This window comes from Anomaloglossus baeobatrachus, chromosome 7, assembly GCF_048569485.1.
Source record: "Anomaloglossus baeobatrachus isolate aAnoBae1 chromosome 7, aAnoBae1.hap1, whole genome shotgun sequence".
In the NCBI taxonomy this organism is placed as follows: Eukaryota; Metazoa; Chordata; class Amphibia; order Anura; family Aromobatidae; genus Anomaloglossus; species Anomaloglossus baeobatrachus.
Window position 1 is genome coordinate 13,607,538 of NC_134359.1, and position 23,226 is coordinate 13,630,763.

A 23,226-nucleotide genomic window follows, 5' to 3' on the forward strand; every position below is an offset into this window, starting at 1 on the left:
TATCCCCGAGTGTGGTGAGTATCCCATGTCGGGGCCCCACCTTAGCAGCTGTACAGTATATACTCTTTGGCGCCATCGCTCTTACACTTTAAGTCCTCCTTGTTCACATCTGGCAGCTGTCAATTTGCCCCCAACACTTTTCGTTTCACTTTTTCCCCATTATGTAGATAGGGGCAAAATTGATTGGTAAATTGGAACGCGCGGGGTTAAAATTTCGCCTCACAACATAGCACCCGGCGCTACCCGGGATAGTAACTGTCTCTCTGTTTCTCTCCCATTCTCTGTCTGTCTCCCCCTCTGTATATAGCTCTCTGTCTCTCTCTATCTCTTTGTCTGTCTGTCTCTTTCCCTGTCTGTCTCTGACTGTCTCTGTCTATTTCCCTGTCTGTCTACCTATCTCTTTCCCTGTCTGTCTATCTATCTTTGTCACTTTACCTGTCTGTCTCTTTCCATGTCTGTCTCTTTCCCTCTCTTTCCCTGTCTGTCTCTTTCCCTGTCTGTCTCTTTCCCTCTCTTTCCCTGTCTGTCTCTTTCACTGTCTATCTCTTTCCCTCTCTTTCCCTGTCTGTCTCTTTCCCTGTGTCTGTCTTTTTGTCTGTCTCTTTACCTGTCTGTGTCTGTCTCTTAACCTGTCTCTCTACTTTCCCTCTCTTTCTCTTTCCCTGTCAGTCTGTCTCTTTGTCTGTGTCTGTCTCTTTGTGTCTGTCTCTTACCCTGTTTATGTCTGTTTCTTAGCCTGTCTGTGTCTGCCTCTTTCCCTGTCTGTGTCTGTCTCTTTCCCTGGCTACATTGTAACATCCCAACATTCCAGATAAGGGCGTGGCTGCGCATTCTTCTGAAGTTCTGGCTGCACTGTGGCTCCCAGCTCCATTCGCTTTAATGGAGGCAGGTTTTTTGGTGAATAACTGTAAAGCACGGGGTTAAAAATTCCCCTCAAAACATAGCCTATGACGCTCTCGGGGTCCAGAAGTGTGAGTGTGCAAAATTTTGTGGCTGTAGCTGCGACGGTGCGGATGCCAATCCTGGACATACACACACATACACACACACATTCAGCTTTATATATTAGATTATATAGAGTCATTACACACAGAATGATCTATTTCACATGTTTATTATATATTATATATAGTCATTACAGACAGAGGGATCTATTTCACATGTTTATTATATATTATATAGAGTCATTACACACAGAGGGATCTATTTCATGTGTTTATTTTATATTGTATAGAGTCATTACACACAGAGGGATCTATTTCACGTGTATTATATATTATATAGAGTCATTACACACAGAGGGATCTATTCCTATATATTATATAGAGTCATTACACACAGAGAGATCTATTCCTATAAATTATATAGAGTCATTACACACATAGGGATCTATTTCTATAAATTATATAGAGTCATTACACACATAGGGATCTATTCCTATATATTATATAGAGTCATTACACACAGAGGGATCTATTTCAAGTGTTTATTTCTGTTAATGTTGATGATTATGGGTTACAGCCAATGAAAACCCAAAAGTCATTATCTCAGAAAATTAGAATTATTGTATAAGACCAACTGAAAGAATGATTTTACACTCAGAAATGTTGGCGCCCACTGAACAGTCTGTGCAGTAAATGCCTCAATACTTGGTCGGGCTCCTGTTGCATGAATTCCTGCATCAATGTGGCAATGTGGCATGGAGGCGATCAGCCTGTGGCACTGCTGAGGGGTTATGGAAGCTCGGGTTGCTTTGATCACAGCCTTCAGCTCGTCTGCATTGTTGGCTCTGGAGGCTCTCTTAGATTCTCTATGGGGTTTAGGTCAGGCGTGTTTGCTGGACAATCAAGCTCAGTGATACTGTGGTTAGTACACAAGGTATTAGTACTTTTTGGCAGTGTGGACAGGGGCCAAGTCCTGCTGGAAATTGACATTTCCATCTCCAAAAAGCTTGTCGTCAGAGGGAAACATGAAGTGCTGGAAAATGTCCTGGTAGACGGCTGCGCTGACTTTGGTGTTGATAATACGCAGTGGAGCTACACCAGCAGATGACATGTCTCCCCAAACCATCACTGATTGTGGAGACTTCCCACCAGACCCCAGCAGCTTGGATTGTGGCCTCCACTCTTCCTCCAGACTCTGGGACCGCGATTTCCAAATGAAATGCAAAATTTACTTTCATCTGAAAACAACACATTGGACACTGAGAACAGTCCAGTTCTTCTTCTCCTTGGCCCAGGTAAGACGCTTCTGGCGTTGTCTATTGGTCATGAGTGGCCTGACATAAGGATATGTCTGTGTGTGGAGACTCTTGAAGCACTGACTCCAGCAGCGTCCACTCCTTGTGAATCTCCCCCAAACTTTTGAATGGCTTTTTCTTAACAATTCCATCAAGGCTGCGGTTATCCCAGTTGCTTGTGCACCTTTTTCTACCACACTTTTTCCTTCCACTCAACTCTCCATTAATATGCTGGGATATAGCACTCTGTGAACAGCCAGCTTCTTTAGCAATGACCTTTTTGTGGCTTACCCTCCTTGTGGAGTGTGTCAATGACCACCTTCTGGACATCTGTCAAGTCAGCAATCTTCCCCATGATTGTGTAGCCTACTGAACCAGACTAAGGAACCATTATAAATGATTAGGAAGCCTTTGCAGGTGTTTTGTGGTAATTATTCGAATTTTCTGTGATAATGACTTTTGGGTTTTCATTGGCTGTAAGCCATAACCAACAACTTTAAAAGAAATAAACACTTGAAATAGATCCCTCTGTGTGTAATGACTCTATATAATATATGTGTTTCCTTTTTGTATTGAATTACTGAAATAAATTAACTTTTTGATGATATTCTAATTTATTGAGATGCACCTGTATTAGAGTGCATTATTTTAATAGTTATATTCTTGTACATAGAGGCAGTATTATAGTAGTTATATTCTTGTACATAGGGGCAGTAATATAGTAGTTATTTTCTTGTACATAGGGGCAGTATTATAGTAGTTATATTCTTGTACATAGAGGCAGTATTATAGTAGTTATATTCTTGTACATAGGAGCAGTATTAAAGTAGTTATATTCTTGTACATAGGGGCAGTATTATAGTAGTTATATTCTTGTACATAGAGGCAGTATTATAGTAGTTATATTCTTGTACATAGGGGCAGTATTATAGTAGTTATATTCTTGTACATAAGGGGCAGTATTATAGTAGTTATATTCTTGTACATAGGGGCAGTATTATAGTTGTTCTATTCTTGTACATAGGAGCAGTATTATAGTAGTTATATTCTTGTACATAGGAGCAGTATTATAGTAGTTATATTCTTGTACATAGGAGCAGTATTATAGTAGTTATATTCTTGTACATAGGGGCAGTATTATAGTAGTTATCTTCTTGTACATAGCAGCAGTATTATAGTAGTAATATTCTTGTACATAGGGGCAGTATTATAGTAGTTACATTCTTGTACATAGGGGCAGTATTATAGTAGTTATATTCGTGTACATAGGGGGCAGTATTATAGTAGTTATATTCTTGTACATAGGGGCAGTAATATAGTAGTTATTTTCTTGTACATAGGAGCAGTATTATAGTAGTTATATTCTTGTACATAAGGGGCAGTATTATAGTAGTTATATTCTTGTACATAGGGGCAGTATTATAGTTGTTCTATTCTTGTACATAGGAGCAGTATTATAGTAGTTATATTCTTGTACATAGGAGCAGTATTATAGTAGTTATATTCTTGTACATAGGAGCAGTATTATAGTAGTTATATTCTTGTACATAGGGGCAGTATTATAGTAGTTATCTTCTTGTACATAGCAGCAGTATTATAGTAGTTATATTCTTGTACATAGGGGCAGTATTATAGTAGTTACATTCTTGTACATAGGGGCAGTATTATAGTAGTTATATTCGTGTACATAGGGGGCAGTATTATAGTAGTTATATTCTTGTACATAGGGGCAGTATTATAGTTGTTCTATTCTTGTACATAGAAGCAGTATTATAGTAGTTATATTCTTGTACATAGGAGCAGTATTATAGTAGTTATATTCTTGTACATAGGAGCAGTATTATAGTAGTTATATTCTTGTACATAGGGGCAGTATTATAGTAGTTATATTCGTGTACATAGAGGCAGTATTATAGTAGTTATATTCTTGTACATAGGGGCAGTATTATAGTAGTTATATTCGTGTACATAGAGGCAGTATTATAGTAGTTATATTCTTGTACATAGGGAGTAGTATTATAGTAGTTATATTCGTGTACATAGAGGCAGTATTATAGTAGTTATATTCTTGTACATAGGGGGCAGTATTATAGTAGTTATATTCTTGTACATAGGAGCAGTATTATAGTAGTTATATTCTTGTACATAGGGGGTAGTATTATAGTAGTTATATTCGTGTACATAGAGGCAGTATTATAGTAGTTATATTCTTGTACATAGGGGGCAGTATTATAGTAGTTATATTCTTGTACATAGGGGCAGTATTATAGTAGTTATATTCTTGTACATAGGAGCAGTATTATAGTAGTTATATTCTTGTACATAGAAGCAGTATTATAGTAGTTATATTCTTGTGTATAGGGGCAGTATTATAGTAGTTATATTCGTGTACATAGAGGCAGTATTATAGTAGTTATATTCTTGTACATAGGGGTCAGTATTATAGCAGTTATATTCTTGTACATAGGAGCAGTATTATAGTAGTTATATTCTTGTACATAGGAGCAGTATTATAGTAGTTATATTCTTGTGTATAGGGCCAGTATTATAGTAGTTATATTCTTGTACATAGGGGCAGTATTATAGTAGTTATATTCTTGTACATAGGTGCAGTATTATAGTAGTTATATTCTTGTACATAGGGGTCAGTATTATAGCAGTTATATTCTTGTACATAGGTGCAGTATTATAGTTGTTCTATTCTTGTACATAGGAGCAGTATTATAGTAGTTATATTCTTGTACATAGAAGCAGTATTATAGTAGTTATATTCTTGTGTATAGGGCCAGTATTATAGTAGTTATATTCTTGTGTATAGGGTTAGTATTATAGTAGTTATATTCGTGTACATAGAGGCAGTATTATAGTAGTTATATTCTTGTACATAGGGGGCAGTATTATAGCAGTTATATTCTTGTACATAGGAGCAGTATTATAGTAGTTATATTCTTGCGTATAGGGGCAGTATTATAGTAGTTATATTCTTGTGTATAGGGTTAGTATTATAGTAGTTATATTCGTGTACATAGAGGCAGTATTATAGTAGTTATATTCTTGTACATAGAGGCAGTATTATAGTAGTTATATTCTTGTACATAGAGGCAGTATTATAGTAGTTATATTCTTGTACATAGGGGCAGTATTATAGTAGTTATATTCTTGTACATAGGGGCAATATTATAGTAGTTATATTCTTGTACATAGAGGCAGTATTATAGTAGTTATATTCTTGTACATAGGGGCAGTATTATAGTAGTTATATTCTTGTACATAGGAGCAGTATTATAGTAGTTATATTCTTTTACATAGGGCAGTATTATAGTAGTTATACTCTTGTACATAGGAGCAGTATTATAGTAGTTATATTCTTGTACATAGGGGCAGTATTATAGCAGTTATATTCTTGTACATAGGAGCAATATTATAGTAGTTATATTCTTGTATAGAGGGGGCAGTCTTATAGTAGTTATATTCTTGTATATAGGGGGCAGTATTATAGTAGTTATATTCTTGTATATAGGGGCAGTATTATAGTAGTTATATTCTTGTACATAGGGGGCAGTATTATAGTAGTTATATTCTTGTACATAGGGGCAGTATTATAGCAGTTATATTCTTGTACATAGGAGCAGTATTATAGTAGTTATATTCTTGTATAGAGGGGGCAGTCTTATAGTAGTTATATTCTTGTATATAGGGGCAGTATTATAGTAGTTATATTCTTGTACATAGGGGGCAGTATTATAGTAGTTATATTCTTGTATATAGGTGCAGTATTATAGTAGTTATATTCTTGTACATAGGGGGCAGTATTATAGTAGTTATATTCTTGTATATAGAGGGCAGTATTATAGTAGTTATATTCTTGTACATAGGGCCAGTATTATAGTAGTAATATTCTTGTACATAGGGGCAGTATTATAGTAGTCATATTCTTGTACATAGGGGGCAGTATTATAGTAGTTATATTCTTGTACATAGGGGCAGTATTATAGTAGTTATATTCTTGTATATAGGGGCAGGATTATAGTAGTTATATTCTTGCGCATAGGGGCAGTATTATAGTAGTTATATTCTTGCAAATAGAGACAGTATTATACAAGTTTTATTCTTGTACATAGGGGCCGCAGTTACATTCATATCATTATGGTATAAGAGTTGCCTGATGATACAGGTTTTGTGGAAAGTCAGGGGAAGGCAAGAAGGTGTTCTGTGCAGTGTTTTGGTCAGAATGATGTAGAGCATTATTAATATGTTAAGAATATAGGAGCATAATGTATTATGGCACACTATGGCATAAATCATCAATGGTGGATCAGAGGTATAAGCACAGGGGGTTAGAAAACTTTTTTGGAAAGTTCTTTTTTATTTAAGTAAACCTAGTCCTTCAGGTAATTGGACATTTGGATCTGTTGCCTTAGAAAATGAGGACAACAAGTGCCATAGGTGACGGTTCATCCCTCCATGGTCCCCCCGCACTGCCTCTATGGAGTGTTATATCTATGCCCTTCACGTCTTGGTCGGGTTGGGGTCCATTTTTCCAGATCCAGGTGTGATCTCTCTATCGGTCACCAGCCACTGGACTAGATACCAAGAAAACCAGTGAATCGGGTAAGTAATGAATGAAGCAAGATAATGAATCCGAGGATGGAGACAGCTGAGAAAATAATCCGAAGGCAGAAAAACAAGAGTGAAAAGTAGAAGGTGAGAAAAGTGCGCAGGCTGGAAAGTGGACGCTGATGGTGTGATGAAAAGAGAGAGATGAAAGCCCAATAGAGGAAATTGAATGGGTGGGATGCAGAATTAATGTTAAAAATAAAGCTTTAGGTGCGAGAGAAGGAGCCCGGATGGCTCGATGGTAACACCGGATACCATAAAGTATGTACGCTCAGGGATCCTGTTATCGCACACCTTGTCTGGGCACACGGCCGGAGGAAATTGCAGAATAAGTTCAGACTAAAAGTTCAAGAACACAAATTAGCGAACTAGCAATGAACATACGATGGTAAATAGGAGCATGGACCCCAGAACTTGTTATTCTAATTCAAGCAACTTCTTTACTGGAAAGCTGGGCGCTGTATGGACCGGATTTAAGCAATTTTGTATCTGCAATGAAAGTCTCTTACCGTTTTGTGCACGCAGCTCCTTTACAGAATGATGTGTATCACAACAATCCAGTGTATGATCCGGGGCTGCATGCGTGTTAAGGCCGCTTTACACGCTACCACATATCTAACCATGTGTCGGCGGGGTCACGTTGTAAGTGACGCACATCCGGCATCGTAAGTGGCGTTGTAGCATGTGACAGCTACGTGCGACTGCGATTGGACGTAAAACCGTTCATCACACGCACGTCGTTCATTTCCTAAAAATTGCACATCGGGTTGTTCAATGTTCCCGAGGCAGCACACATCGCTCCGTGTGACACCCCGAGAACGATGAACAGATCTTACCTGCGTCCTGCGGCTCCCGCCGGCTATGCTGAAGGAAGGAGGTGGGCGGGATGTTTACGTCCCGCTCAGCTCCGCCCCTCCGCTTCTATTGGCCAGCTGCCGCATGACGTCGGTGTGACGCTGAACGTCCCTCCCACTCCAGGAAGTGGATATTCGCCGCCCACATCGAGGTCGTATGGACAGGTAAGTGCGTGTGACAGCTTTTAATCGATTGTGCGACACGGTCAACAAATTGAACGTGCCGCACATACCATGTGGCGGGTACGATCGCATATGATTTCGTATGCTTAATTGTAAGGTGTAAAGCGGGCTTTACACACGTGCTCCTTACCAGTCTTCTCCTGCACCTTGTGTAGGACCTGTGAAATGAGGAGGTTGCGTTACCCATATCAATCACCTGTATTTCATCCCAGTAGCGGCAGCTTTTACAATGTCAGAGCCTGGAAGGGAAGAGGATTAGAGGTTATTGCCTCGGGGGCCTCAAAAGTCCCTTTACCCTATATACAAAGACCAATGCTACTAAAGACTTGCAATAATTGGGGCCAAAGTTGGAGCTTTTGCATTGGGGCCCACAAGCTTCTAAGGCTAGGTTCACATTTCCGTTGCTTTAAATCCGTCAGGTCCGTCAGCGACAGATCAGTTGTTTTTTAGATGTCAACTGACGCAATGGATGTGTTTTTTCACAGGATTCCTTTCACAGGAATCCTGTGAAAAAACTGATCCGTTGCGTCCGTTACATCCGCTGTGCGCCCGTTTTTTGACGGATCAGTCATGATCCGTTTGTGTTTGGAACAGCCCAGTGGGTGTGCCAAACATGCTGGGCATGCTCAGTAGAGCATGACGAAATCCAGCGCTGGATTCCGTTGTAAAACGGATTACGACGTAATCCAGCACCATAGACATCCATTACAAGCTTGACGGATGGCGAAGGATTCCTGCACGGCGCGTTCATTTTGACAGCCAGAAAAACGTTACATTCTGCGTTGCTCCCACCCGGTGGTCAGTCAAAAAACAACTGACCGCGGCGCAGCGGATGCAACGCAAGGTCATCAGTCACAATCCGCCACTAATACAAGTCTATGGGACACAACGGAATCCACTAAAAGGATGCCGTTGTTTACCAGAGCTGCGGATTGTGACTGATACATTTTAACGGAAATGTGAACCTAGCCTAATTATTGCATTAATAGAAGAGCGGGGTGACTGCACTGGGAATAGCCACTGAAACATGAACGGTCACCAGTATGTACTGGACACAAGGACTGGGAAACAATCAAAAGAGAAATCTTATAATAACAAATGTCATCCTGCACCTAGATACACAGACAGGTATGTCAAATAAGGTCCATGACAGACAATGCTACATACATCCGCCTATAGCCAGGAATTCTAATCTAATATATAAAGCTCAGTGTGTGTGTGTGTGTGTGTGTGTGTGTGTCCGCTAAAGGAATCCGCACCGTCGCATTTAAAATCACGAAATTTTGCACAGACGCCTCATGTGACCCAAGGAACGTCATAGACTATGTATGAACGGGAAGATTTAACCCCGCACTTTACAGTTAGTCTCTAAAATCCTGCCTCCATTAATCTGAATGGAGCTGGGAGATACTGGCTATTAATAGCAACTGTCAGTGGTTGCTATAGGAACAAAATAAACTGTTAGTATAAGAAGCTTATGTGTGAGGTAATAAGATGGGGAGACGGATAGAGAGACAGAGATAGAAAAAGACAGACAGACTGAGACACAGACAGACAGGGAAAGAGGCAGAGAGATAGAGACAGAGACAGACGGGCAAAGAGACAGCTGGGCAAAGAGACAGCCGGGCAAAGAGACAGCTGGGCAAAGAGACAGCCGGGCAAAGAGACAGCCGGGCAAAGAGACAGCCTGGGAAAGACAGAAGGGGAAAGAGACAGACGGGTAAAGAGACAGACGGGTAAAGAGACAGACGGGGAAAGAGACAGACCGGGAAAGAGACAGACCGGGAAAGAGACAGACGGGGAAAGAGACAGAAGGGGAAAGAGACAGATAGGGAAAGAGACAGATGGGGAAAGAGACAGACCAGGAAAGAGACAGCCGGGCAAAGACACAGCCGGGCAAAGAGACAGACGGGGAAAGAGACAGATGGGGAAAGAGACATACGGGGAAACAGACAGCCCTGGAAAGAGACAACCAGGCAAGGAGACAGCCGGGCAAAAAGACAGCCTGGGAAAGACAGAAGGGGAAAGAGACAGACAGCAAAAGAGACAGCCGGGCAAGGAGACAGACGGGCAAAGAGACAGATGGGCAAAGAGACAGACGGGCAAAGAGACAGACCTGGAAGAGACAGCCGGGCAAAGAGACAGCCGGGCAAAGAGACAGACGGGCAAAGAGACAGACGTGGAAAGAGACAGACCTAGAAGAGACAGCCGGGCAAAGAGACAGCTGGGCAAAGAGACAGCCAGTCAAAGAGACAGCCGGGCAAAAAGACAGCCGGGCAAAGAGACAGCCGGGCAAAGAGAAAGACTGGGAAAGAGAGAGACTGGGAAAGAGACAGAAGGGGAAAGAGACAGCCCTGGAAAGAGACAGACGGGCAAAGAGACAGACGGGCAAAGAGACAGACGGGGAAAGAGACAGACGGTGAAAGAGACAGGCGGTGAAAGAGACAGACGGGGAAAGAGACAGCCCTGGAAGGAGACAGACGGGGAACGAGACAGACAGATAGAGACAGACAGACACAGACAGACACAGAGAAAGAGATAGACACAGAGAAAGAGAGAGACACAGAGATAGAAAGAGACAGAGAGACTGATACAGAGACAGACAGAGAAACGGATACAGACAGAGACAGACACACAGAGACAGACAGACAGAGACAGACAGAAACTCGAAGAGAGATAGTTTCTATCCCGGACAACGCCCAGGGACTACAGCTAGTAAAATAATAAAAGTACGGCTTCTTTTAATTTTTTTAACCTCTCAGCTATAGACATATTTTGAATATCACAGAAATCCCCTTTAAGACCATGTTCACACATTGCGTTTTGCAGCGTTTTTTTTCACGTGTTTTTATCAATTTAAGGCTATGTGCCCACATAGCAGATTTGTGTGCAGATTTTCTTTAACAGCAGGACCAGTATTTCACGCGAGGCAATCGCAAGTGGGACACCGACCTTACCTCTGGGATCACATGTTGTTAAAACCTATCACATTTACTGCCCGCCTTTTTAAAATGGTGGAATCTGTCTTCCTACGCTGACTATAGTTTATTGTTGCGTTGGTCTGTGTGCTGTTGTGTCCCAGTCCTGCTGGTGATTATACTGTGTGTTGCTTGGAGTTGTTGTGTTTCTTCCCTGCTCTTATTTTCCTCCTTACCTCTTATTGAATTATACCTCTGTGTGAGCGTGCTGTGAGATAGAGTTTTGTTTTCCCCTGTTTGTCTATCTGTGTTAGTTTTATCATACTCCTGTCCCATCTACCCTAGGGTAGGCGGGGAGGGGGTATAAAATCAGGGCTGGTCAGGAACAGGTCCAGATAGGTGGCTCAGACATCCTCACCTTCAGAGGTAACTCTGAAATAAGGGATAGCTAGGCTCACCCTAGTCTGAAGGCCAGGGTAGGAGCCCCGGTCCTCTGCTGTCCCTGACCATCATGACAATAAACAGCTGCATTAACAGCGGCCTGCTGATGATTTCCAGGTATCAACAAAAATGCCACCAGATTTCCATACATTGAAGCAGCAGTAAAAGGTTAATGAAATCTATTACCAAGCTGAGGTGCGGGATTTTATATTTGCTGTCCGAGGGACCTTTGCCCCCCTCAACCACCAGAGCCTGAGTATGAATGCGACCTCTGTGCCCCTTTTACTATACCCCAGGTGAAATGGATGGCTAGTTGTAACATTGATGTTTCCTCTATGAGGTTCCTTGTGAATTTGTCAGGAGTCGCCCAAAAAGCTTTAGCAGCCAAAATCAATTTTACTGTACCAGAATGAGCGCAGTCAAAATTCAATATTGGATGATTTTCATGGGCTTCATCGTAGTGATAAGAAATGAAATCAGGAACATAATAAAAAAAAACACATAAAAAGGTAAAATAAATCATATTTGCACCATTGAAAATCAAGATCTTCATAATCCACAGAAAAGAGAGTAATGAAGAGTGACGGACCCTTCTGTGGAATTCACACGCGCGGAGTCCATCTTACAGGTAATTCATCAAGGAGCCTCCTGTCAGCAATATGCATTCATGGAATGTGCAAGAGACGCACAACGTCCCTAAGGGGCCCAATATGGCATCTAGCTATCAGTATTGGCCGAGGAAGGTGCAGGCTGTGAGCACGCCATGTATACGATGGAGAAGTCCAACATTAATATACCGATCTATTGTATAGCCAGTCAGTGCTTCCTCAGGGGATGGGGATACAAGTTCTGGGCGGTACAATACACTGCCTCTCTATACTGCACAGACTTGTAATAGGCTCCTTGTGTCAGGCTATTGGAATTTAGGAAGTGTGCGACTGCCTGCTCCTCCATAGACTACTATGGGCAGCTGTAACTTGATCTCTCAGTGAGCCGGCAGGGTGAAACATGAAGTAAGGAGTCAGAGGGGGAGAAGTCGCTCATTACTGGATAATGGTTTGCTAGTTAGATTTATTACAGTTTCTTTTATGTGGTTGCAATTTTGAATATCCGGGATCATTCTGCTTTTAATAAAAGTTTGTGCCCCCCATTTTGAATATTTGGCAGTAATTCAGATCTATTTCACAGCTCTGCAAGGCGAAAATTGTTTGAAATGTAAAAGGTGATTTTTATAGACTTTCGATCGCTGAAGTCAATAAAAATATTGGAAAAATTCCATCCCGTACAGTTTTTTTTCCCACAAACACGGACTCCGTAGGGTTTTTCTTGCCTGTACTTTGGCCCCTTTGCGTCACCTTTGGTGGATGATTTTGGTGTCATTTCATTGGTTAGGCCACGTTCACATTGCGTTATTACTAGGGATGATCGAATACCTCAAATATTCGGCTTGCGAATATTTTCCGAATAGGTCGCCGCTATGCGAATATTCGATGCACAATGTAAGTCTATGGGAAACCCGAATAACAACTATTCGGAACTATTCGGGCTTCCCATAAACTTACATTGCGCATCAAATATTCGCATAGCGGCGACCTATTCATCGGATATCCGCGAACCCGAATATTTGAGGTATTCGATCATGTCTAGTTATTACCTATGTTCACTGGTCCCGTCGGAGCGTCCGTTCGAACCCCCCTGCAAAATGGGTTTCAGACGCATGCGCCAACGGTGCATCGTTTTCGGGAGTATATACATTCTGCAAAACGGACACCCAGACGCGGTCTACTACGTCTGGGTGTCGACCTGCAGGAAGGCGTATACGCCCGAAAATGGTGCAAGACAGAGCACATGGTGACTTTGTCTGCTCCATTATAGTCAATGGCAACCGTTGGCACATGCATCCAAAAGCCGTTTTGCGGGGGGAAGTTCGGGTGGAAGCTGGACCAGTGAACGTAGGTAATAATGCAATATGAAAGGGCCCTTAGACATTAATGGACGCTGGGCTGTGATTGGCTGCTGTCGGCACAGATTTTCTTAACCCAGAGACTGTGGTGGTGTCTATAGCATCCAATCAGAGCACGGCTTTCATTTTACCTCAGCAAAATAAGAAATGAATACTGTGCTGTGAATGGTTGCTATGGGGAGCAAAGGCAATTTTTTTTAATAATAGTTCATAAGAGTGTGGTGGTGTCCATAGCAACCAATCAGAGCACAGCTTTCACTTTACCTCAGCAGTTTAAGAACTGAAGCTGTACTGTGGTTGCTTGCTATGGGGAGCAAAGGCAGAGTTTCTTTTAGGCTTCTGCCACACTCACGTGAATTTCACGCACGTGCCGAGAGACACGTATTTTCCCTGCGTGTTGCGTGCAGGTAAGTACGTGTCTCTGGTACGTGCCGGACACGTGTGTTCTACGTGTGCTATCCGCGATAGCACACGTAGAACCGGTAATTATCATACTCACCTGGTCCTTCCTGCTGTCCGCGCTGCTGTCCGTGGTGCTGATCCTCGGTCTCCAGCCCTCCCGTCTCCCCGCTGCTGCTGCTGGCAGGCAGTGAAGTGAATATTCAATGAGAATAATGAGCGGCGGTCGGCAGCAAGAGGCAGCAGCGGCAGAGACAGGAGGGCTGGAGAAGGTGAGTTAATGTTTTTTTATTTTTCACTGACATGTGTGGTTTCTCCGGTGCGTGTCACACGGGACCGCATCCACACTACACCCGTGTGGTGCGGGTGCGGGCCGTGTGACACCCGTGCTGCGGGAGAAAACACTGACATGTCAGCGCTTTCAAAAAAGCACACACGTACAAACGCACACGGACACACGTTCCGTGTGGTTTTACGTGTGTGTGCCTGCTACAATAGGGTAGCATTGGTTAAAGTGTCTCCGTGCCGCCGGTACGTGTAAAAAATGACAAACACGTGCCGGCAGCACGGATGTGTGGCGCTAGCCTTACACAGCGTCCATTAGGCCCCTTTCACACGTCAGTGATTCTGAGACGTTTGTGCTTTTTTTAAAATGTACCAGAATCACTGACATTATAATGAATTGGTCTGCTCACACGTCAGTGATTTTTCACTGTACGTGTCTCCGTGCAGCGTACCCGCGTGTGCGTGATTGCCGCACGGAGACATGTCCATTTTTTTCTGGCATCACTGATGTTCCACGGACCACGCAGTGGTGTGATCCATGAAACACGTGCCAGAAAAAAACGTGCTTTTAAAATAAAAATAATTTTTACTCACCCGGCTCCAGCGATGTCCTCTGCAGCCCGTCCTCCCTGCTGCTTCTGAGCCAGCTCATTATTGTCGCGCATATTCATTATACGCGACACAGCCGACCCGGAAGCAGCTGCTGCGGGGGTCACCGCCGGCCGTATGCTGCATCGCGGGAGCGATCAGCACCATGGACAGCGGGAGCGCGCACAGGTGAGTTGTTTTCTAAGTGCAATCACGGGCCACGGAGAACGGAGCCCGGATTGCACTTAGACAACCCACGTGTGCCGTGAATCACGGCACACGCAGGGACATGTGCGTGTTTTACACGCCAGTGAAAAACGTCACTGTTTTTCACTGACGTGTGAAACGGGCCTAAGAGTGTGGTGCTGCTCACCACGATTCCTCTCAGTATTTAGTGGTTGTAGTGGATGAAGCTCCTGTTTCTAACAATGTGACCAATATGGCTATAAGGAGGTGTCATAATTCACCTGACAACGTTTGCCACACTTGCAGTTGTTTTATAGGGAAGAAACAACAAAGGAACATTACAGACTTCATTAGAAAGGTGCATTGTGCATACAGTGTAAAGCTAGAGGTGATCAGGAGAAGTCATGGGCTCCCCATGTAGTGAGCGCTGTTTGTGTAGAAGAACGACACTGGTCTAAAGGGAAGACAGAACTTTGGTTTTGGCCTCTGATCTGGAGGGAACCGCAATCGTAGTGATGGCCGCTACTGTACGGGCAACGTGGAGGGATTCAACCTTAAAAATAAGAAGAAAATTATATATCTGGACCTCCATCAGGGATTCACCCTGTGCCTCATGGTCCAGGAATACCTGTCCCTTCACCTCCGGAAAAACGTGAGATTCACCTGATCCAGAAGATTCAGAATATGAAGAGCTGGCTTCTGACGAAGACTTTCACGCTGTTCCCAACGAGCCGCAGCTTTATACACAGCTCAAATTATATGATTTAGTCCAGGACTTGGACCTTGCTAAACATTCTGCAGAACTTTTAGGCTCTAGACCAAAAGAAAAGAACAGGCCCGCTACTGATACCGGTTATGGTACAGAATTCATTCCATACTTTCCTCAAGACGGTGCTCTAGTGTATTGCAGCAATGTTCCTCGGCTGATGGAAAAATGGAACACTGAAAACAATGTGAGCGAGTGGAGACGATGGATTCATCCGAAAACCAGTCTGAAAGCCGCTACTGCACAATGGCAGCGAGTATTCTGTGCACTGGAAGGAAAACTATAAGAATATAGACTTTATTCTCAAGAAACCTCACTACAAGGATCAAGGATGGTCAATATGTGGTGATCTGAAAGTTCTCTTTACGAGGATGATACACAAAGTACCCATAATTTTTTGTGTGAGACAACCGGGATAGGACTCATCAGTGGAACTAAAATATTGGCCAACGAGAAGATCTTTACATCCTGGACCCAAGAACATAGTTGCAGAAAGTTTAGTTGATCCCAATAAAGTTCTCTAAGCTAGCACATGCAATAGAACAAAGTCCTGCACCACTTTTATGATGCACCTCGTTTTTCAATAAAGTACCCCCGGCACTGAAGCTGATTGCGGTCGGATTTCTTTCTACTTTGGATACCAATAAAGTTCTCTGGCCACAGCTCCACATCAAGCTTGGACTGATGAAGCAGTTTGTGAAAGCTCTACTGAAAGAAGGAAAAACTTTTCCTTACCTGTGTACCAAGTTTCAGGGACCGTCTGAAGCAAATCTGGAGGAAGGCATTTTCGTAGGTTCAGATATCCGGAAACTCATGAAGGACGACGTGTTCAAAACAAAAATGAAAGCTGTTGAGTAAAGGGCTCGGGATTCTTTTAAATAAGTTGTGAAGAAATTTATAGGTAACAACAAATATCACAAATTTAAGTTCATTGTGGAGAACATGGTGAAACGTTTCAGAGCCTTGGGATGTCTGATGAATTTGAAGTTACATGTTTAAATTCCCATTTGGACGACTTTCCTGAAAACCTTAGTGCTGTTACCGAGCAGCAAAATAAAGATTTCATCAGGATATCAAGGAGATGAAACAACGATATCAAGGTAGATGGAAGGTGAAGATGATGGAGGACGATACTAGGTAGATGGAAGATGAAGATGATGGGGAAGATACCAAGGTAGATGGAAGGTGAAGCTAATGGGGGATGATACCAAGGTAGACGGAAGATGAAGATGATGGAGGAAGATACCAAGGTAGATGGAAGGTGAAGATGATGAGGACGATACCAAGGTAGATGGAAGGTGAAGATGATGGGGGATGATACCAAGGTAGATGGAAGGTGAAGATGATGAGGACGATACCAAGGTAGATGGAAGGTGAAGATGATGGGGGACCATACCAAGGAAGATGGAAGGTGAAGATGATGGGGGACCATACCAAGGTAGATGGAAGGTGAAGATGATGGGGGATGATACAAAGGTAGATGGAAGATGAAGATGATGGGGGATGATACCAAGGTAGACGGAAGATGAAGATGATTGGGGACGATACCAAGGTAGATGGAAGGTGAAGATGATGAGGACGATACCAAGGTAGATGGAAGCTGAAGATGATGGGGGATGATACCAAGGTAGATGGAAGGTGAAGATGATGAGGACGATACCAAGGTAGATGGAAGGTGAAGATGATGTGGGATGATACCAAGGTAGATGGAGGGTGAAGATGATGGGGGATGATACCAAGGTAGATGGAAGGTGAAGATGATGGGGGACCATACCAAAGTAGATGGAAGGTGAAGCTAATGGGGGATGATACAAAGGTAGATGGAAGATGAAGATGATGGAGGAAGATACCAAGGTAGATGGAAGGTGAAGATGATGGGGGACGATACCAAGGTAGATGGCAGGTGAAGATGATGAGGACGATACTAAGGTAGATGGAAGGTGAAGATGATGTGGGATGATACCAAGGTAAATGGAGGGTGAAGATGATGGGGGATGATAACAAGGTAGATGGAAGGTGAAGATGATGGGGGATGATACCAAGGTAGATAGAAGGTGAAGATGATGGGGGATGATACCACGCATGGTAGATGGAAGGTGAAGATGATGGGGGACGATACCAAGGTAGATGGAAGGTGAAGATGATGGGGGATGACTGCTGGAGGCTTCACAGAGAAGATCTGCAGCCTTCTATAAGAGGAAAGGAAGAGGTGCAATAAGTAATTTCCAATAAAGTTGCACAATGAATGTTCAATACATTTTTATATATAATATTGTCTATTTTTTTTTGGCTACAAGAACGACTTTTCTTGATCATCTGGTCTATATGTAATTTCAAGCGCGTTTTATGGACAATACAGAAGTGATGGTGAAAAATAGAAGCGTTTTGTTTTTTTTTTAATTCAAGACAAAGGAAAACACAGGAATCAGTCATAGGATTTGAAAAAAATATTCATAAACCCAAATTTTTCCCTCAAGTGCACAGAATGCCCTACAGGCACTGAAGTATAAGCCTATGGAGTCAGTGTTTGTGAAAAAACTGTATGTGATGGATTATTTTACATTTTTACCGAGTTTAGCGATTGAAAGTCTATAAAAATCAAGTCTTACTTTTCTAACAATTTAACTCTTGCAGACCTGTGTACACTTATTACAAGACTCCAAGAGACCCAATAGGCTCCATTATAGTCAATGGGATCCATTCGGCACTGTTCCAAAACTGCCTTTATTTTTTACTTTCTGTTTTTATCATGCAGCAGAACATTAGAATTATAAACTATTCCAAAACACAAATCTGCCACAGAGATATAGAGCAGAGCAAAAGAAATATAAAGTTGGTGGAAACGTTCTGTACACAGGGTGCAACCCTCGTCCACTTTTTTCTGAAATGTATAAAAAATATTATATATTATTGACAACTGTTTTGATGATCTCTGATGATGATTATATCCTCGTATTGTGGACACATTATTACTGGAAGTTTACAGCAGTGTAATAGTAATGACTATCGAGAATCCATTGTAATACACTGTTACTAACTACATGAAAGTTACTGATTTCTAGTGCACTCACTGTACATAAAGTATTACCAGTGTTCTCACTGCATACACTTAGGTCCAGAAATATTCGGGCAGTGACACAAGTTTTGGCATTTTATCTGTTTAGCAGAACATATACCAGATCCATTTCTATAATGTAGTATTTAGTCTGATTCTATTTATTAAATATTGATACCTGAGTACAAAAGATGGACAGATAGTAACTATTCGTGTTTGGATAATGCTTAGCGAATACCGAGGACTACTCCAGTATTCGTCACAGTGAGAAAAATGTTTGGGTTCCCCACTGACTTGCATTAGGTTCGTTAATTGTGATGAATACCGAAATAGAACTTTGGGATTCGTTACAAATAATCCAAGCACAAATAGTTACTATTCACCCATTACTACTGAGTACATTTATTAATGTGATACTCGGTTTTTTTTATTGGAAGACCTGCTCTGATTATGTTAGTTGATGAGGTTCTGAGTCATCAGTGCATTCATTATGGAGTTTCTGCTTATTATTTGGGTCTCAGGTTTTGGGGTGTCCATACAGAGTGTATATACAGAGCATACAGGTCTGATTGTGTCTAGTATAGGGTGTTGAGTTGTGTGTCAAGGAACATTAAATTTGTGCATTCAGGAGTTAGTGTACCGGGCCATTAATGTGTCTAGTAATTGGTCATCAATCAGATCTGATTGTCCAGTCAATGATTGGGGTCTTCGATCTTGACTGTGTCTAGTGTTTTATTCTCAGGTTCCCACTCCACCTACTAAGGTGCATTCGATTGTATCCGGGATAACAATGATGAATGTGAGTTTTCTGGAGATTGCATATTTCTCATTGTGTCTAGTGATAACGCACCAGGTCTGGAGGTGGAAGAAAAGCCAGGATTCGTAATTTTAACATTGAGCAATGACATCTACAGTAATAAATGTATGGATCCAGGTGTCAGCACCATCCTTCCCCAGACACAAGGCTGGGATCATCAGACTGTGCCAGTGTCTGCTGGGGCCATTAGTACAGAGTTTCCCTACAGTTAGATATAGAAGAGACAGATGAGAGGAAAGAGACGGAACTGCCTGACAGAGAGACAGAGGGTGGGAGGAGGAGGAGACAGGCACGAGGGGAGCAGAGGAGAAATAAAAGCAGATGAAAGGTGCAGGAGCAAAGTGCTGAACCAGCTCCAGCTGCAAACTCGTGTCTGACTGCTCAGGAGAGGGAACCAGGACAGCCAGGCAGGGGCAACTGAGAGCCGGCAGGGGCAACTGAGAGCCGGCAGGGGCAACTGAGAGCAGGCAGGGGCAACTGAGAGCAGGCAGGGGCAACTGAGAGCAGGCAGGGGCAACTGAGAGCAGGCAGGTAAGGGCAACATAGCGCAGACAGGTAACTGCAACAGAGAGCAGGCAGAGACAACAAAGAGCAGGCAGAGACAACAAAGAGCAGGCAGAGACAACAGAGAGCAGGCAGGGGCAACATCGTGCAGCTACAGACAAGAGTGCAGCGATACACGGGCTGGGTCGATATACGCAGGTGGTAAAGTGCAGGGCAGCAGACTGCAGGCAATAGTCAGTTGCAGAATCACCCAGAGCCAGGTAGATAGTGTGTGGAGGAAATAGCGATAAAGGGCAGAGGAGTGAGAGGCAGAGGCAGTGCCAGGCAGGGAGAGGGCGCAGTCGGATCCCCAGCGCAGGAGCAGGGAGAGGGCACAGTCGGATCCCCAGCGCAGGAGCAGGGAGAGGGCACAGTCGGATCCCCAGCGCAGGAGCAGGGAGAGGGCGCAGTCGGATCCCCAGCGCAGGAGCAGGGAGAGGGCGCAGTCGGATCCCCAGCGCAGGAGCAGGGAGAGGGCGCAGTCGGATCCCCAGCGCAGGAGCAGGGAGAGGGCGCAGTCGGATCCCCAGCGCAGGAGCAGGTCGGGCCCCTCTGGCCCCAGGTCACCGCCAGGCTGCAGTCGTCCTCTGTTCTCCGGGATGTACCTCCCCGTTCACCTGCTGCTCTTCTTCGCCTCTGTGGGCGCCCCCATCCTCCGCTGAGGTCCTGTTCCGCTGCCCGCAGTGCACCCCGGAGCGCCTGGCCGCCTGCCCCGCCGCCTCCGCCCGCCCGGCCTGTGTGGAGCTGGTCCGGGCTCCGGGCTGCGGCTGCTGCTCCGTGTGCGCCCGGCAGGAGGGTGAGTCGTGCGGTTGTGTACACTGCGCGCTGCACCGCCGGACTGCGCTGCTACCCCAACCCCGGAGCAGAGCTCCCCCTGCAGGCGCTGGTGCAGGGGCAGGGGACGTGCGGCAAGAGGAGGGACACCGAGTACGGAGCCAGCCAGGAGCGACTGACAGGTACGGGGCAGGAGGGAGGGTCTGGGGAACCGGGGAGGAGGGTGCGCTGAGCCTGGGGAACAGGGGAGGAGGGTGTGCGGAGCCTGAGGAACAGGGGAGGAGGGTGCGCTGAGCCTGGGGAACAGGGGAGGAGGGTGTGCAGAGCCTGGGGAACAGGGGAGGAGGGTGTGCAGAGCCTGGGGAACAGGGGAGAAGGGTGTGCGGAGCCTGGAGAACCGGGGAGGAGGGTGTGCGGAGCCTGGGGAACCGGGGAGGAGGGTGTGCGGAGCCTGGGGAACCGGGGAGGAGGGTGTGCGGAGCCTGGGGAACACGGGAGGAGGGTGTGCGGAGCCTGGGGAACAAGGGAGAAGGGTGTGTGGATCCTGGGGAACAGGGGAGGAGGGTGTGCGGAGCCTGGGGAACAGGGGAGAAGGGTGTGTGGATCCTGGGGAACAGGGGAGGATGGTGTGTGGAGCCTGGGGACCGGGGAGGAGGGGTGCAGGGTACCGGGGAGGAGGGGGCGTGGAGCTTGGGGAACAGGGGAGGAGGGTGTGTGGAGCCTGGGGAACAGGGGAGGATGGTGTGTGGAGCCTGGGGACCGGGGAGGAGGGTGCAGGGTACCGGGGAGGAGGGGGCGTGGAGCTTGGGGAACAGGGGAGGAGGGTGTGTGGAGTCTGGGGGGGGGGGGCAAAGGGAGGGGGCGCAATGTCACTGTACCATGTGCTACCGTGTGTGTGACAGGAGCTTTATCAGGGGGATCGCTGGAGGGGAAGGGGCTTTGTCTTTTCTTTGGGGGAATGAGAGCATTTTTGGAGGTTTTTATGTTGCTCTGAAAACAAATGGGTTCAGGGGGCTTCAGATTTATGTTTGTGGGTTATGTGGCAGCATATGTGACATTCTCTAATAAACTGTGTCTTCTCTGTTAGGGCGCAGTTTTAGTGTTTCTGGGGTTTATTGAGTTTATCTGGTGTCATATTGTAGCTCTAAATATTGTGGATCAGGAGGTGTATCTCCTGTATAAATTATTTGTCCGGTCCCCCACTGTCCTGTCCGGTCCCCACTGTCCGGTCCCCACTGTCCTGTCCAGTCTCCACTGTCTAGTCCTCACTATCTGGTCCTAGCTCTCAGGTCCTCACTCTCCGTTCCCCCTGTGTCAGTTCCCCCTTGTCCTGTCCTCACTCTCCGGTTTCTCCCCTTTCTGGTCCCTCTTGTCCGGTGCCCACTGTCCGGTCCTCACTGTCCAGGTCTTGCTGTCCAGTCCACATTGTCCAGCCTCCTTGTTCGGTCCCCTTTGTCCCTTCCCCCTTGTCCGGTCCTCACTCTCCTGTCCTCCTTGTCCATTCCCCATGTCCGATCCCCCTTGTCTGTTCCACGGTGCCCGTTCCCCCTTGTCTGGTCCCACATGTGCGGTCCTCCTTGTCCCGGTCCTCCTTCTCTTGTCCTCATTCTCTTGTCCTCATTCTCTGGTCCTCATTCTCTAGTCCTCATTCTCTAGTCCTCATTCTCTGGTTCTCATTCTCTCCTCATTCTCTGGTCCTCATTCTCTTCTCATTCTCTCCTCATTCTCTGGTCCTCATTCTCTTCTCATTCTCTCCTCATTCTCTTGTCCTCATTCTCTGGTCCTCATTCTCTCCTCATTCTCTGGTCCTCATTCTCTGGTCCTCATTCTCTCCTCATTCTCTGGTCCTCATTCTCTTCTCATTCTCTCCTCATTCTCTTGTCCTCATTCTCTGGTCCTCATTCTCTCCTCATTCTCTGGTCCTCATTCTCTGGTCCTCATTCTCTGGTCCTCATTCTCTGGTCCTCATTCTCTCCTCATTCTCTGGTCCTCATTCTCTGGTCCTCATTCTCTGGTCCTCATTCTTTCCTCATTCTCTGGTCCTCATTCTCTCCTCATTCTCTGGTCCTCATTCTCTCCTCATTCTCTGGTCCTCATTCTCTCCTCATTCTCTGGTCCTCATTCTCTGGTCCTCATTCTCTCCTCATTCTCTCCTCATTCTCTGGTCCTCATTCTCTCCTCATTCTCTGGTCCTCATTCTTTCCTCATTCTCTGGTCCTCATTCTCTCCTCATTCTCTGGTCCTCATTCTCTCCTCATTCTCTGGTCCTCATTCTCTCCTCATTCTCTCCTCATTCTCTGGTCCTCATTCTCTCCTCATTCTCTGGTCCTCATTCTCTCCTCATTCTCTGGTCCTCATTCTCTCCTCATTCTCTGGTCCCTCATTCTCTGGTCCTCATTCTCTCCTCATTCTCTCCTCATTCTCTCCTCATTCTCTGGTCCTCATTCTTTCCTCATTCTCTGGTCCTCATTCTCTCCTCATTCTCTGGTCCTCATTCTCTGGTCCTCATTCTTTCCTCATTCTCTGGTCCTCATTCTCTCCTCATTCTCTCCTCATTCTCTCCTCATTCTCTGGTCCTCATTCTTTGGTCCTCATTCT

The 23,226-nt window shown here is 44.8% G+C and overlaps 1 protein-coding gene across 1 annotated transcript in view; it reads left to right on the top strand.

Annotated features, from left to right (window-relative positions):
* Positions 1-20,359: 20,359 nt before the first annotated feature.
* IGFBP2 (insulin like growth factor binding protein 2) overlaps positions 20,360-23,226 on the top strand; it is a 47,713-nt gene continuing 44,846 nt past the window's right edge. The window contains 3 exon segments of the mRNA XM_075317044.1: positions 20,360-20,501; positions 20,503-20,664; positions 20,666-20,810. Of these exon segments, the coding sequence (XP_075173159.1) occupies positions 20,454-20,501; positions 20,503-20,664; positions 20,666-20,810 (355 nt within the window). The 5' untranslated portion in view covers positions 20,360-20,453.